This window comes from Ruditapes philippinarum, unplaced genomic scaffold, assembly GCF_026571515.1.
Source record: "Ruditapes philippinarum isolate M1 unplaced genomic scaffold, ASM2657151v2 ctg1593_1_1_1_1, whole genome shotgun sequence".
Taxonomy (NCBI): domain Eukaryota; kingdom Metazoa; phylum Mollusca; class Bivalvia; order Venerida; family Veneridae; genus Ruditapes; species Ruditapes philippinarum.
In genome coordinates this window covers 33,768-51,664 of record NW_026854843.1, presented here as the reverse complement: position 1 = coordinate 51,664, position 17,897 = coordinate 33,768, and the positions used below count along the sequence as shown (strand labels likewise).

At 32.6% G+C, this 17,897-nt stretch overlaps 2 protein-coding genes across 2 annotated transcripts in view; one reads left to right on the top strand and one right to left on the bottom strand.

The window, feature by feature from the left end:
- Window positions 1–17,897, bottom strand: part of LOC132741264 (adhesion G-protein coupled receptor V1-like) — a 124,502-nt gene that overhangs the window by 87,962 nt on the left and 18,643 nt on the right. Inside the window, exons 15-28 of the mRNA XM_060729396.1 lie at window positions 16,952–17,096; window positions 16,307–16,500; window positions 15,584–15,707; window positions 14,902–15,162; window positions 14,152–14,281; window positions 13,411–13,637; window positions 12,765–12,985; window positions 12,109–12,265; window positions 11,394–11,611; window positions 8,008–8,267; window positions 7,187–7,401; window positions 6,581–6,819; window positions 5,657–5,917; window positions 4,977–5,114 (exon numbers count right to left, since the gene is read on the bottom strand). Coding sequence (XP_060585379.1) covers window positions 4,977–5,114; window positions 5,657–5,917; window positions 6,581–6,819; window positions 7,187–7,401; window positions 8,008–8,267; window positions 11,394–11,611; window positions 12,109–12,265; window positions 12,765–12,985; window positions 13,411–13,637; window positions 14,152–14,281; window positions 14,902–15,162; window positions 15,584–15,707; window positions 16,307–16,500; window positions 16,952–17,096 — 2,790 coding nt within the window. The remainder of the gene's footprint in view (window positions 1–4,976; window positions 5,115–5,656; window positions 5,918–6,580; window positions 6,820–7,186; window positions 7,402–8,007; window positions 8,268–11,393; window positions 11,612–12,108; window positions 12,266–12,764; window positions 12,986–13,410; window positions 13,638–14,151; window positions 14,282–14,901; window positions 15,163–15,583; window positions 15,708–16,306; window positions 16,501–16,951; window positions 17,097–17,897) is intronic.
- Window positions 537–3,835, top strand: LOC132741259 (macrophage mannose receptor 1-like). The gene is made up of 2 exons (XM_060729388.1): window positions 537–1,372; window positions 3,252–3,835. The coding sequence occupies exons 1-2, from the start codon at window positions 826–828 to the stop codon at window positions 3,494–3,496; spliced, it is 792 nt and encodes a 263-aa protein (XP_060585371.1). The 5' UTR covers window positions 537–825; the 3' UTR covers window positions 3,497–3,835.

Below are 17,897 nucleotides of genomic sequence, written 5' to 3'. Positions count from 1 at the left end.
GAAATTATAAAAAAAAAATCTTCGTCAATTCATAGATCACAACACTTAACAAATCCACATTTAAAATGGTAATTACGAAATATTTTATAGCAAGTATCCCTTTCAAAAATTTGCATAGATAATTGCTGCGGGTTATTGCTTATGAATTAATTAAAACTTAATTTAATAAACAGAGAAATAGAATTGAAAGATAATTAAGTGGTGATGTCTGTATAAGAAAAGAAAACATAAATCAAATTAAATTAGAATCGAGCTAAAGCTACACAGCAATTTCTTTATTATTTATTACATTTCAATTTTTTTAGCGCTGCATAATAATTTAGTAAGCTCCTTTTCATTCTGAAAATTGCATAAAATTGTTAACAAAATATATAGATCAAGGAGTATAATCGGTTTTAATTACAGCTTTCATTCAATAAAAGTTGTGGTTTTAATTAATAAAACTGTTAAGAAGGCAAAATACAACAGTTTCACACCACCCACAGCAAAAATATCTATATAAAACATCATTCTCTAATATTTCATTCAGTTTCATACTTTAAGTTCGCGGAGTTAAATTTCTTTTGATAAACATCTTGTCGATTATTTAAATTAAAACCATCGAACAATTGATGAAAGAGATTGGAGATTATTTTTACCTATTAAAATTCATTTGGTATGGAGATTATTTGAGTGAAATGAGTAAGAAAAGAGCAGCTGGGAATTTTATACACAACATGTTATTAAAAGCTATTTTAACATAATTTTCAACATTCATTTCAAAAGGGTTTGGAATAACACTTTAAAAATAACATAAACGGAAATTTGTATTTTCTGCCAGAGATAATGCAAAAGGAAAATATTTACCTAGTGTGGAATATTCTAATAATTTTTTCATTATTGGAAACTTTAAAAGCAGACGCAAAATGTGAGTTAAATATCAATGACTGTAATTACAAACTGACCCTGTTGCCAAGCAACAACTGCTGGAATAGCACAGTTGTAAGGTCAAGGCCAAAAAGGTCAGAGGAGAATGGTCAGGAAATAAGTGATATCGCAGACAAGCTGGAAACATTACAATCAGAATTTTCGAAAATGCAACATAAATTGGTAAAGGAAATGAATCATCTTTCAAAACGTGTCCTGCGTGGCGCACGTCGAGTTGAACTGCTTGCAGAAGATGCCATGCCTAAAGGTCAAGGAAAGAAGAAAAGCAAATGCCCACAAGGATTTGAGAGTTTCGATGATTGGAATGATTGTTATTTATTTTCGACATTCAATACGACGTGGTACGATGCTAGGGACTATTGTCAAGCCATGGACAGTGACTTAGTCGGTCTTCAAACAAGAAAGGAACAATTTCTTGTCGCGTTTAAAATCCTGAACCATCCTGGTGAGTACAAACACCAACTTACACCAAATTATTTTGATAGATATGTATGGGTACATACTTATGTACATGTACATATTTCATAACATGATAGAATCCTGCAGGTGATAGTATCACGAAAACTGAATTTTAAAAAGAAATAATTTTTTTTAAAGGATCCACTGACGTTCAAAAGCATAAAAACAATAAAATTTGAAAATCTTATATGGATCAACTTAAGCATTATACCAAACTTAAAAATATGACGACAAAAAAATAATAAAGAAATATGCTAAGAATTAAGTTGACAATCCATAGTTAGTGTAATTCTTAGTTAAAAGTGTTTAAACACTTTTCATTTTTCAGCTCAGTTTATGCCATATAAATAATTACATATCTATTTCTTTAATAACACGAGTCAAAGTGCATTGAAAATGATCTGAAATTTTGCACGCTAGTGATTGGTACAAACCCACATGAGAAAAAAAAAATTTTTTCATTCCAAACATGTCAAAAAACCTGAGTGCAGTCCCCATTAAGTTTTACACAGTGAAATTTACTCTAAATTTTCTTATTTTTTACTTAATTGGTAAAAAAAATTTGCTATCTTTTAAAATATTTACATAGACTGTGCTCAATGTATTTGTAAAGTGTTGCATTTCACGAAATTAAAGTTACTTAATACATTTTATAAAATCAGATAAATATCATATTGCGGATACTTATGCAAGTTGGTTTAAAAACCTGCGACATAATGTTTGATTATCAAAATTTCTATCTAATACGCAGATATTAACCAGTTTAAAGTTGAATTTTCAATTTTTTTTATCAATATAATTATATGCAGATAATTTTAGGAGATAACTTGTCCTATTTATGATTAATTAGTTGTCCGAGAAATATTAAGGCTGCATTTTTTAGAATAAACCTACTTAAAAAAATCTTTGATATTCAAAAGTTTGAAAGTAAAATTGAAAAAAAAGTAAAACTCCAAAAAAAAATAAGTTTGGAATACTACCAGTACAAAAGACACCCTTTTAAACAGGTTAGTCAATAACATACACTCTTAAAGGATGAATTAATAGAAATACAGTTAAACCTTGGCACAGCAACACCATTTGAGACACAAAGATTTTTGGTAGTTCTGGCTTCCAAAACTTCAGGGATTGTTTTGTAGATAACATAGAAGATTAATATGTGATTTAGAACCCCCCCCCCAGCAAATTCCTTAATAAAGAGGGGTATAATAACCCCTTGAAAAGTTGGAAGTTGATAAACTTTGTGATGTAGATAATTCATTATTGTTTCCAGAGTGATTTCGAAAACTTTAAAAGCCGGTTTTTAAACATTTTGTTCTTTCATCTTATGCAGCATTTACACCATGTCACAGTATATAAATGGGTACACTAAAGACCTTATGCTAACATTTTGGTTGTCGTTCAGAGGTAATTGTGCTGTACAGTGGTAACAAACTGGCAAAATATTAATAGTAATTATAAATGCCACAGGGTTTGAATTTCAGCTTGCATGGTCACGAAATATTAGTGAATTTTAAAAAAACTGCGAGCTATTTTATACTCACAAATCTTCATGAATTAATCTCACAAAAAATTGCAAGTCATTTTTATTTTGTAAAATGAAAGTTAGAGCACATGTTAAACGGAGTTCACATCATTAGGATGTTGTTATATTATAATGACTACTTACATGAAATATTATAACACTGAGGTTGGTTAATCAAGGGCAATGCAAGCTTAAACTCGAACCTTGTGAATTTCAATTTTGTGAGTTCATTTATCATTCTGCAAGTTCATTAGAAAGTCACTAGTAAAAATAATAAATTTGCTTATAGAAAAAAAATGCCAATAACTCTCCCTGATGCATGTGTTGTTTTTTTCTGCAGAATATCGGGATGCCAAAAGCTGGTGGACAAGTGGTACATACGTCCCGAGTATTAAAAAATGGATGTGGATGAACACGATAAATATGTTGCCATTCGATTACACAAAATGGGCCGTAAACGAGCCTAATGATCATTTAAACAAGAACTTACAGTGTGTAATGATGTATAAACTGGATGATTTACTCTGGCACGATCAAATATGTACGGACAAATATAACTTTATATGTGAAAAACCTGCCACATAGAATAATCTGAGCAGGACTTTAAGTTTTTTTAAAAGAACAAAATTGCCGCAAAGAATAGTCTGTGCAGGACTTTTAAGTTTTTTTAATTGAATTGATAATTCATATTCAATCCCAAATATTCAACATATAAACTTACAGCAATCCAACTTATTCATTATTATTGAAAATACATAGCTGGTATAATTTACTCCCAAGTAATAAAACTTACTTATTATCCCAAATAAAACATTATTCATAGGTGGTAAAATTTACTCCCCCAGTTTAGTTAAACATTAATTCCTTTACAAAATGACACGAGTCATGATGTAATGTTATTAACAGTGATATCAACTGGTGACATCAGCATTATAAAAATTGAAATCTGATATATTTTACTCCCTCTTTTTGCCTTTTGAATAATTATGTTTACAATTTTTCATGTTGTTGTTGTAAGCAATTTAGATAATAAATATTCATCACCAATTTAAATATGGGCAGGTCTTGATTGAGAGATATTAAATCACTCATGTGACAAATTTGTGAAAATAAATTTATTTTCTAATCTGAGCTCCACCCATGATGTTATTACCCGATTTAATCTCATTAGTTTATATTTATTACTTCTTACATTGTTTACAATGTATCAACAATAAAATAACTGCAGAGTGAAAACCTGCACAATTAAAAAAACAAAATCAGTATGAAAAAGCAAAAAGCTTACCCATTTCATGCTAGAATTTAAGTGTTTTGCCTTTGGTTTATTAGAATTTATTTTAGTTTGATTGTGTTGGAAGCTATAAGCTTATTGACGTACTCTCTAATCTGTTCCTGGAACCAACCAGTACTAAGCAATGAGTGTAAAATTTCTTGCTCAAGGATACCATGGCTTAAATGCCCCTGATAGGGGTTCGAACCTGCACAGCCTGCAATCCTTAACATTACTAATCCGACAGGTTAACCACTGTGGCATGACTCTCAAACAGGTTAAAGGTTAAAAAAACTATGATTTGATCATGATGCAATCTATTTGTTGATATACTACATGTTTAATATCACATGAAATTGACTTGCTCTTAATGTCATGTTTTCCAATGCAAATAAATACAATAATGAAGTAGAATGGAATTGTTAAAAACTTTTATGTACAGTATACAACTTGAAATGGCATTGAATTTTGCCCTTCTTCTGCAGCTGTTTCAATTAAAGGCACACCGAGACTCAGTAACAAGTACATCTTTCCTTATTTAGTCGTAGATAGAAGTACAATGAATTCATATTCACACGTTGTTGTTGATTTTTCTATCCAAAAACTTATTTAGAAATGACATGCATGTGTTTTTTTATTACATCACAACTGGGTTTAGAGCATATTAGATGCTGATCGTCTAAGAAAGTGGCAGTGATTGTGAAATAATCAGTCATAAAAGCGGCAAAATATAAACCAAGTGGTAATATAGACTTCCATATAAAATACTTAAATCAGAATTAATCATGCACTTACAGAATAATCTGGAGGAGTTTTCCCAAAACTTTTTGCTGTTCCATCAGTTGTCTTCCATTCAACAGTTATCTCCCCTTGATAACCCTGTGCCCTCACCACCAGGAGGCGAGCTATCCCATCTTCCTCTGCAACTCTTACCTATAAATAGCAATGAATTTATTCAATGTTTTTATACAACCTTCGTTTGTTGTTTTTTTTAGTTGGTTTTAAGTCACACAGACAAGCTGTACTGGTTAAGGAAGGCCTCCTGTGCCTTTCAGTGCAATTTAAAGGCAAGAGCTGGGAACCCTAAAAAGAACCACCAATGTTCCATAAGTTAGCTAGATAGCGTCTTTGCATGAAATAATTCAAAGTCCTTACCATGAAGGGCAAGAGGTTTAAAGTCAGCCACCTTAAACACTTGACCATGGAGGTCCCTATAGTTATAAGCTTAGAGTAAGTAATTGATATATACACACTTAATTTATTCTATATTTAAGGAAAAACATGCTATATCCCCATTGCGGGATAATTTTCCCCCATTTTTTCCCCATGTCCATGACAGGAAATAATAATAAATTTTAAATCACCTTAGTGCAATAACGTAATAAGCGCTTCTAAATTTAATAGCAGTTATTCAGTTATTGCACTAACGTGACAATATGGCATGTACACATTAAAGGTAGGATTTAAGTACTCACCGTCGGCCTCTCCTCAGCTGGGGGTATAAATGGATCCCCCGGTCCTGGAGGTATAAGGGACGTTGAAAACTGCAATAAGCCATTCGGATAGTCATTCTCCCTCATTATTACAACAGAGGTACGTAGTAGATTATCGATACTCGCACCACTCGTGTTTGTACTGCCTACAACACCGTCTCCAGTGTTTACTTCGATAAGTCGTATCTCGAACATTTCTTCCGGCTCAGGTATACCGTCAACCGTGAGCTGTACTGTGAACATCTACAATGTAACACAAAACTTCAATAATGACTTACAACTATCGAAATACAAAACATGATTACAAGTACATGTATCTTTAATTACAGATTTTTTTAAAATTTAATTCTAGATCATTCAAAGATATCAAATCTTTCAAGATCATGAATTTTACACAGAATGTTTACATTCAAACTTAAATTTATGTAAATGTTATTCTTGCAAATAATAAATTTAACCGGAAATTCTTACATATGATAAATTTACAGACATTTGCCAGTGTGATGTTCATAATTATGGCATGTTCTCTGACCTAATTAAACAAAAACATTTCCTAAAATTCACGTTTGACCTAAATAAAAACTCCTGACCTATTTAAACCATATATCAGAGATGTAGATATTTATGTCTCTTATAATATTAACTTCTCACCTAAATTAAACTCACCTCTGACGTATTTAAACACAAGTTATTTCCCAAATATTCACCTTTGACCTAAATAAAACTCGACCCTGACCTATTTTTACACAAGTCACATTTGACCTAAATAAAACTCAACTCTGACCTTTTTTAAACACAAGCTTTTTTCCTAATATTCACCTCTGACCTAAATGAACTCACTTTTGACCTACTTAAACACATGCAATTTTCCTTATATTCACCTCTGACCTAAATAAAACAACTCACCTCTGACCTATCACCAGCCTCAAACACAACTTGACCTGTATACTCGACAAAGTCCTGTGTGGCTAGGATAAACTGACCAGAGATATTCTGGTACGCTGCCCAAGTCACTACCACCTGACCATCGTCTCCACGACGACGACCTATTGTGCATGTGATACTAATACCTTCTGAGATTGGCTGGGCAGGTTGACATTGTTGTGGAAAATAGAATAACCCGTTGGCATTGTCACTCTTCAAGACTGAAAATAAATGAATATGTTTATATCAAGAAATTTTTTTCAGTTACAACACCAACTTTGTTAGTTTTTGTTGGTTTTATGGCACGCCAACACAGTATAGGTCATATAGTGCCAAAACAGGAGAGATGATTTTGGCTAAAATTGGTTTTTACTAACTTTAAAGTGACACAATAATTGACAAAGCTGCGGAAAGTAGTTCCATGATGGTATAAAAACATGTTCTTTCATTTATTCGGCAAAAAAGTAGTAGCTTATTAAAGAAAGTAGTCCTTATCATATAAAGTTATGATTTGAAAAAACTAGTTCTGCTCTGAAAAAAAAACCCCAAAACAAAACACTTTCTCTCAGCAGATAAAGTAGTTCTAACCTGTCAATGTTGCAATGTTATCATTCAAAGAGAGTGAAGCTCCGCCTCTCCCAGCAAGAAGGCGGATCGTGAACCTTTCAGCTCCCTCCTCCTCAGTGTCCTGTATTGACCGAATGTCAATAAATTTATTCCTGATGGCAGACGGATACACAAGATAGCCAGAAATCGGAGTTATGTCGAGTCTGGCTGGCATCTGATATAGCTCCAGAATCTCGCTAAAAGAACACAAAAACATTTACTTATTAGATAAGAAAATTTTATTTTAACCTGGTTTTCTTTCATGGTTAATGAAATAGGAGGTTCACATTTAAACTTTTGATAAAGATTTATTTATTTTAAGGGAAGAATGTCAAAAACAACCATGGTTGAAAACTAGAAAAATGCCATCTTACACACTTGATACCCTACTACATGAAATAAATTTTATTATGAAAGTAATATGACAGAAAATGTAATATAATACTGGCTGATATCACAGACTGGTATCTAGGCTAGCTCTCGGGTAAATATTTAGCGGAAACACAGCCGGGCTTCGTTACCATTGTAAACAGTTACCCTTTTCATAGATAAGACAATACTGATAGCCGTTGTACGATTATTATCGTAATTTTAAACATAACAATCCAATTCTATTGAAATGTTTCAATTTTTCTTAAATCTATCTGTATTAAATGCTTATTATAATCTGTTGTGTTCTTTTTAATCAAATGTTTATTATGCTTTTCTACATTAGGCCTAAACTAGCATTTTGTTATATTGCATATACATAAATGATATTGACAGCGAATGATATTTCAAAGTTGATATGGAAAATATCTTACTCGTCCGTAAACTTCCTGTTATACACTCTCACATCTTGTAAGTAACCACTGAATTGTTCGGTACCCGGGTATTTGGCTCCAGCCGAGAGCCGGCCATTGTCAAAGTCTATCACAGATTGTGCCGTGGCCAGGGACCGGGATCCTACCATGTTCCCGTCTATAAAGAAGTTTACAATTTGAAGGTCAACTGTCAATGCCACAAGGTGCCATAGTTTATCTTCAATGTTTTGCCGGTAAGTCACTGTTTCAAAGGCATTCCCCTGAAAAGTAAATATTACATCTTAAACAAGGGAGACAATAAGTGCTATACTTACATTTTATGAATATTACTGTATGAGTTACTTCCCTTCTGTAATTCTGTTTTAAAGAAGCCTCATAAATCGCTGATCATTTTCTACTAGTGATTTTCAGTAAAAGGGAACTTTCAATATGTTCTGAAGATATGAAAAATTAAGTTTTTTATATGAATTGACTGTGAAATAATTAATCTGACGCAAATAAGCCGAACATTTCTTTTTTAAATTAACAAAAAATTCAAAATCAAAACATAAACATAAACTGTAGCAACCTAAGATATAATAGAAAACTGGCCTCAGAAAAAAAAATCTGAGCCATGCAAAACAGAGTCAACTTTGCAAATTATTTGTAGCTAAAAAATTATTAACCTTGAAAACAAAACAATGAAACTTTCAACTGAATCACTTTTGCCTGAAAAAGCTGCCTGCTTTAGAATAATGAAGTAAGGTAGATATTTCTAGCGCGGGGCTAGTGGTGAGAGGCAAGTGATTTGAAGTCAATGACCTTAAACCACTCAGTCACGAACCTCATTGGCACATTTAGATGATGAAGAGTCTATATTAAGCGTAAGCTATATTCATAAACTGTTAACTATATTCATATACTGTAAGCTATACTCATAAACTGTTACCTTTATTCATAAACTGTTAGCCTTATTCATAAACAGGCTTCATATATAGGTTGTTATTATTAATTTAAGTCATAAACGGTTTAGTTAAATTCCAAATTAATGTTACCTAAATACACATTAAAATTTGTTAGCTATATACAGTTTCGACTTATATACATAAACTGTGAAAACAATGTAATATGACAAAGGTTGTGTATAAGTTTCACTCAAGACCAGTGTTATATAAATTAATTTGTGTTAGCTATGAATTTGTTCACAGTGTTAGCTATGAATTTGTTCACAGTGTTAGCTATGAATTTGTAAACAGTGTTAATCATATGAAATCATAAACTGTGTAAGTTATGAATTCATAAACATTGTTAGCAACATATACATTCATAAACAATATTCCATAGTAAAGGTTTTGTGTTTTACTAACAATGTGGTGCTAGATATGTAATCATAAAAAAAAGTATTTTAATAATCTTACATTATAAACATCAATTATACTTGTAAATATATCAATAGATAGTCAGAATAAACTGAATTCATTAACAGAGTCCAATACAATTCTAAATAGTATGTAAACTATGCCTGGAAGTAAAATATTATTTTTCAAGAAAAATAGAATATTCTAACAGGAAAAAAATACAAAAGTCAAAGATAAAAGAGGTTATGCAATGGCCACCAGACCAAAAAAGTTTTTCTTTGAAATGTCATAATTTTTTATTGCATTGCATTACATGTGGATCTTAACAATTAATTTGAAACCTTGAGAAATAATTTTCAAGACTGAATTATTAGTAACAGATATTTAGAATTCCTTATTTTAAGTGAAATGCATGCATACAAAATCAACAACAAAGCAAACAACAACAATAACAACATGATAAAACAAACCTCAAAGCCCTGTAAAGATAAAAAAATAAGGGTGTATAAATATTTCATAACATAAAAAACCACTTTCTCACACTTTTTTCTCAAATTTGAGTATTTTAACCCCTTTAGCCTCAGAGAAGAAATTTTGAACATAAACATACTAGTATGTTCTACATTAAAGTGTATAAAGCTATATATCTGATGCAAAAATTATTGTTTGGATTTTAAAAAAGAATACTTCCAAAATGTTTGTATGAAATAAAAATGGCAATAAATTGCCTTAAAGCGAGTGGCGCATGCACAAAGTCATTGCTAAACGGATAAAACCCTACTTAAAATAGCAAAATAATATTTTGTTCCGGAACATTTTATTCTGTTTACGTACATTATTCATGTGTATTAAATAACAGAGACATTCTATGTTACAACTTTTTAGGGAATCAACCATATAATAATTGAACCAATATAATTTTACTGTTGATACATTTTATAAAAATATTTCATAAGATATAGATTTATACGCTTTAATGGCATATATAAATATTACACATATGTCATGTTTTATCATATTTTGTGTAACATTTAAGATTACTACATGGTAAAAAGCGTGACTGTGGAACATTGCAGATTACATGTTTATGAAAAAAAAACCATCATATTTTACGCTCTAAATAATTATATAACTATCCATAACATACTCAAATATCATTTAATATCTAATAAAATCTAATAAATTGACAAGAAAATAGAAAAGAACTAAAAGGTTAGGAATAAAGTATTAAATTAAGCAATAAGAATTACATTTTTGATACAATATTTTTAAAAAAAAATATACATTTGAACTGAAATTTTTCAAGCTGTGCAAATAATCTCCGTTTTAGAAACAAAGCGGTGCCCAGATGTAAATGAGTTCCCTAAAACTGTGTATTGTTTCAAATAAGTACATGAACAACAAATAAAATTGTACATCTAAACTGATAATTATAAAATAAATAAATAATTTGAATAAATAAATTAATAAATAAAAAATAAAAATAAATAAATAAATAAAAAGAAATAAATAAATAATTAAATAAATAAATTAAAAAAAAATAACATACAAGAAGAAGAAAAAACAAATATATCATACATAAAAATAAACTTTTAAAAATACATAGAGGATATTCAAGTTTTTTCTATAAATACATGATTTATTTTCATCGAGTGGTATGAAAATAAATATTTCATGAGTGGCGGTAGCCACGAGTGAAATATGGTAATTTTCATGCCACAAGATGAAAATAAATCATGTATTTATAGAAAGAACTTGAATTTTCTGTTTATTATATATATTTTTCTCCTTTTTGACATTAAAATTTGAAAGACTTTCCCTGAAATTTTGTGTACTGGCAGAATTTAAAAGAAAGTAGTCCGGCAACACACCAGTGAAAATACGGAAAATATGTTTCACTGCAGTGAAAAATAAATTTTTACAGTGAAAATACGGAAAATGAAAATACACGTTTTATTTCATCAATATTTCTCAATATTTCATTTATAAGTATATAATACAATTTTTTTCTATACTTGTATAATATATTTACGTAATAAAATCACTTACGTTTAACCCAGTGATGGAGTACCCAAAGGTGAGGTTGGTCTGTAGACTATTTGTGGTCAATTTGAGCGTATAGAAATGCCGGGAACCGTCAGGGTTGGTTTTAGCCATAATATAACCATTACAAGATGCCAACGGCTGGACCCAGGCACTAATACTAAAACCGTCAATTATCTCAGTCATGGGCGGGTGGAAATCATTGTCAACCAGGATATATGCCTCTGAAAATATGTGTGACGTTGAAATAGAAAAATAACAAATTTTCCAAATGTGAACAGCTGCATTTAAGAATATATTTAGTTTACATAAAGTGAGGTGTGCATGACACTTTTAAGCATTATAAGAATTAATGAAGACAGGCCTTATATGCTTGAAGTATAGAACCAGGGTTGGCTTGTATATTCAATCAATTTGTGTATAAATTACACAGATTTTTTTATAAATTTTTATATATTATTTTTATATATACCAAAGGTGATGAGCCATTAACGCTAATATACAGCCAGACCAGCCTGCATGTTCATGTTATCAGACCTGGCCCCATACTGTTGGTAGCATATTTAAAAAAAAAAAATTTAATGTTTAAAAAACCCTTAAATTTTGAAAAGACAGTTCCAAATTCAGAAGGTTAAGGGTTTAAGAAAAGAAAGTCTATTTTACATAACAGGTATTAGATATTTCAAAACATCTAACGCAGCATTTTAAAGCCGGTATTTACCTGAATTTCCTGGTAAAGATACAACATCAGTTCCGGTTCCAGGTCTACGCATGTTGGGCACCAGAAGCAAGTTTGATTGGACGGTTCTATGAAAAATGAGGTCATAAGCTTTTGGCAGACCCCCAGCGACTTTGTCTGAGTATGCTTCCCACATCACCTGAATAGAATCAAAACTGTGTCAGATATGCCAGTTCCTGATATTTGCAATATTTACCTCCCTTGCCAAAAGAGGAAGCCATTTTGCAGGTGACAAAAATAAAAAAAAAAATATATATATATATACATAGCCTTATGTGAATTGTAAAATTCTTTTACACAAATGGAAAAAAAATAATTTTCTTTCCAGTTTCTATGAAAATGATTGAATTATGAGAGATTTTTTATCTTATCCTCAATAAGCATACAATATATTGAGAATGACTCCCAAAATTGTAGCAAGGGACATTAATAATTACTTTATGAAAAGCACCTATAAAAATCCATCAACTTGAAAGATAAAAGACTATCAAATAATGCTACAAACAAAGTTTAGTGGTCATCCATCTATTAGTTCAGTGGAAGAAGATGTTTAAAGGTTTTTCCATTTTAAGCTCTAGGGGCCTCTAAAAAGGGCTTATCAAATTAAATAAAAAGTTTGTAAAGGTAAATAAACTGACCTCGACTGTACCAAAAATTCCCATCCTACGTTCTACAGTCAAACTCGTCCTGGTAGTGCTCTCCATACCCGGGTAGAAATCTTCCGCTATGCTCTTTTCCTGCGATTCTATCGGGAAACCGAACTTGCCATTTGGACTGTCACTCTCCAGTATTGTTATTGTTGCCGTGGCATCAACGTCAGATATCCGAGCAAGTGCAACATCCATTCGTCCATCAAACACTATAAAGCAAATTAAAATTTATTTTGTATCAAATTTTTAGCTTATGTGAATATTATCCCTAAAACTTAAGACGAATTTCATTTTTTCCATATAATTATAAGCTGAATGATGAACAACATTTATTTTTCTTAAGAAGTGATATACTGTGAATGGTATATACCATATCTCACTGATCATAATTCAATATTTTACTGAGAACAAAGTTAATTCAATCACATTGTCACTTCAGTGCTGTAACAGGTTAACTCATATTCAATAATATACAAATTTAACACGTAACATCACTAAGACGACTACACGAGGTAATACAGTCATGACACAGAGTTGAAACTTTGCTCACTTGGTAAGATGTCAGACACTTTCACTTTTAAACTACGGCTAGTTTAAATATGTCTGTATTTGATACACAAGGAAAAAATCATACCGTCAAGTCTGCTGATCACGATCCTGTAAGTTTTCTCATTTTCGGGCTCCCCATCATCATTCGGTGTCAGTGAGATGTACTTGGTTTTGTCCCCTTTCTCGAACCGCTCGCTCAGACCTTCGGCAACATTAAAATCACCACCATTGAAGGCTCTCTGATTTGTGTCCACGCTAAACAGTTCGTAGAAAACGTCCACCCCTCCAAACGTTCCCGCATCTCTTGTTATACTGATAGTTTAAAAACATTTATCATAAATAGAATGGTTCAAATTATTCCCCCTGCCAAACCCCCTCTCACATTGAATGCCAATGAGATTTTTATTTCAATATTTCTCTTATAATTGTGAAATAAACATTTGTAAGTTATCTCCCTTTCTTCTTTTGAATAATCATTGGATACAAATTTTTTAATTTTTTTTTTTTGGTTGGTTTAACGTCGCACCAACATAGTAAAGGTCATATGGTGCCTTTCCAGCTTTACCGGTGGAAGAAGACCTCAGGTGCCTCTCCTTGCAATATCTCAGGAATGAGTGGGCATACGAGTAGAACCACTGATGTTTTGTAAGCTGGCTGGATAGCTTCTTAACATGAAAGAATTTTTGAACCCTGGCCAGATAAGAACCCACAGTGGTGAGGGGCAAGTAGTATGAAGTCAACAACCTTAACTGCTCAGCCATGGATACCCTCCATCAGGTTAAAAATACATATACGTAAATAACTTGTATATGATATAAACGCATACCCGTATCGGACAGTGCTGCCCTCTTCGGTTTCTTGTGAAAATGGGGCAATAAAGTGAAAAACACCATAAGCTTCATCATTATCTAGTATGGTAATGGTGGCTTGATTTGAACTGTTGAAAACAACATCCCCTGCAAAAAAAATAAAATATTGTTCATGATTTTGTGTGTGGAGGTAGATAAACTTCAGTCGAGGACAGGGGAGTAAAGTAATCAGTTAAATCAACACTGCTAAGGTTTGTTGGCAACTTTACAGTTTTGGTCAGTAGAGGAAGCAGTGTCTATTCTAGGAGGGGGAATGGGGGCATTCACCCATATTTTTGAGAATTCCCCCCTATTTTTTTAGAGGCAGGGGGAAAACTTTACATAGAGAAAAAAGGAAAAAGATAAAAAATTCTCACTTTTCGATAAAAATCCCCATTTTTTAGATTCCTAGAATAGACACTGGGAAGACCTCAGTCCTTGATCTGAACATTATTTCTGTACAAATCTGCAAGCTGACTGAATGTTTAAATGTATGATGACTCAATCTTTACGATTGTTGGCAAAGAAAATGGGACTGTTGGCATACTAGCATGATGACTGACCAGGCTCTACAGTGTTGAAAATCAATTTTGAATTTAGTTACTGAAAGACATTTAAAATTTGAATGCACAATTTCTTATTTATAACATATCTATCTAAGTCATAGCAGCTTGAATATATCTATCTAAGTATAGTTTACTTAAATTTTCGTTGTTGTTGTTTCATACCTATGATGTCATAGACCTGTACGTAGAAACTCTCCCGACCCTCGGGCACAGAATCATCCAGGGCTCGAACCAGCACTTCTTTTCTCGCCTCACCCAAGTTAAAGGTCACCAGACCATTTACTATCGGCTCATAATCACCAGTTAAATTGCTGGCTGTTCCATCAATAGTTTGATATTTCAGTGAGACAGGCAAGTCGGTGGGTCCGTCACGGAGGATGACTACAAAGATCTGCGATGGCTCTTCCATTTCATACACCGGAGCTGAAACACACAAGCATATACCTCATTAACTAATCCAATCTGAATATAGGTTTTAGGTCTTTTACTTTCTATAATTCAAAATACCCGGCTGACGTAAGTTTTTTTGTTTTGTTTTTTTAACGTAAGTTCTTGATTTTGATTTACTCTAGCAATCAGCTCGGGTCCGAGATATTATGAGCATGCGTGACATCCAAGAAACCTCAGAATACAGTTGTTTTTCTAGCTTTACTGAGTATCCGCTTTGACTGTGAGAAGTCCTCTCTAGCCTGATCTGGACTAATGGTTAAAAAATTAGTATTAACTGCTCCATTGTATATAGATTAGATGAAAGCAGACCAAAAACCGTTTGGTTGTTTATGCTTTTAAGACATGTAGTAAAGTGGGAATGTGTAAAGTTAATTGACACTGTAAAGTTACATACCTTGAAAATATACTGGATAGTCGTTCGCCCTGATGATAATAGTACACACAGAGTTCTGACCAATCACAGCGCCCCCTTGTGGTTCGCTCAAAGTCAATGTGAAACTTTCATCAGGTTCTGTTATCTAGGTATCAAAATAAATAAATAAGAAAAATGTAAAATTTCATTTCAGTATAAAAATGTAGTAAACTTGGGACAGCAGCAAGCACCACAAAATCATCAGAAGTTAAGAAATGTTTAGTGAATATGTTCCTCAAACATCAATAGTCAACAATTATTCAAATCGGTAAAGAATTTAACAAAAAGTGTACGTAAGACAGTGCGCCTGATTATTCTCAGGGGCATAACTCTGTAAAAAATTTAACTCAGAGTAACGGAACCTGAGCCCATCATGTTAGATAATGAATAAGTGTATGAAATTTCAACACATTCCCTTCAATAGTGTTTTGGAGATACCAGCTTGCTTGCATAAAGTTAACCAAAGTGTGACACAGACGCCGGTGCCGGGTGACTTGTACAATCATTCTCCCTATTCTTCAAACAGTCTTGCTAACAATAAAAAATACCTCACATATCTATATATAAATGTAGATTTAATGTGCATTTAGGATTTTCTATAACATTCTTGGTAATTCAAAAAAAAAAACATTTCCATTAACTTGAACATTTAAATAAAATTTAATTTCTGTGATTCCCACTTTTCTGTCATGTACACATACATACCTCATCTGGCACAGACTCTAGATTAATGAAAGCTGTATCTTGGTCTGAGATGAAGGTCACAAAGCCTGATGAAGGTCGAAGGTCAAGTTCATCTGAGGGGTTAACTGTCCATTTCACCTGCACACTTCCGTACAATCCCATAGATCGTTTAACTGTTACCGTAGCAACCTCTCTCTTATCTTGTTTACTTTCACCTACATAAGATATAAACAACCCAAAATAATTTATTCTACTTGAAAAAAACAACAAAAATGACAATTCTATTTACACACATTTTTACTAGAACAAATGTTTCAAACAACAGCCAATAACTTGTTTTTTGGTAAGTTTATTTGCAAATTTTATCGAATTGATGCATATCTTGGCTGTCAGTTAAATTCACCAGCTTTCCTGGATAATTAACCGTAATTACCAATATCTCCACCAGTGACCGACACACATGATTTCTGCAGCAGTTTGGGCCAAATAACCTCAACATCCAAGATTATTTGTCAAAGAGTAATTCCGCTTTCCCAGTGGATCAAACCTGTGACCTCTAAATTACAAACCCAATGCTCTCACTATTGGACTAAGCTGGAAAAATACTTGTTAAATACAGCATATATTCATACCCTTTCTAAAAAACAAAATGAAATATTCACTCACCAATGGTAACAGAACGTTCCACAATCTGCAAGACACCATGTGGCTCATCATTCTTGGTGATGCGAAGCTCAACATTCGATCTTTCTCCGATAACCGCCTCACTGTCCCCGAAACTTTGTATACGTAGTGTAAATATCTCTTCCATCTGTAAAATATAACACATACACAAGTCTTGATTAATGCCCACATTAAACCTTAACCCATTACTTCATATACACGCCTTTTAACGCCTTTTTCACCCCCCCCTTTTTGTTGTCTCAAATGGTGAAAAAATGCATTATTTAGGCCCTTAACACTTGTTTTTGTTTGAGAAATGTTGTTAAAAAAAGTGACCACTTTTTCGGCGCGGCCCCCCATCCAAAAGATACATCAGGGGGTTGCCAGAACGGGGATGTGCCCCTTCTGTTTGGGGGGTTTGAAGGGGGGCGGAGTCCCCCTCATCGCCAAGAAAATTTTGGACTTGTGAGAGGCTATAAATGACCCCAGATTGATCATAAGGTAACGTGTAACCAACGCTGAAAAGCATTTGACTCTATCTCAATCCATTGAGAAGTTGCAGCACTTTGAAATCAATTATAATGGAAAAAATCAACGCAAAATAGTGATTTTTGGCAATTTTGAGATGTCCCCTCGTTGCCATGGTAACAGAAAATTTAAGCCTGAGTATGTTGTTGCAAGGGCAATGGTCCAGTCAACATTTGTGCCAAGTTTGATTAGTGTTGAAGCAGTTTTTATAGTATTATAGCAATTTGAACTTGTAACGGGAGACTTTTCAATGAAAACAGCCATTTTTCACAAAATGCTCATGAAGTAATGGGTTAATGAAAAAAATAAAAAAATCTACAAAACAACAATTTTTCTTCAAATTTATATGACAGGCCATGTTTAAACATGGAAAAACGCGATTTAGAGTAATTTCAAGTATTTTCATCATTTTCTGTTAACC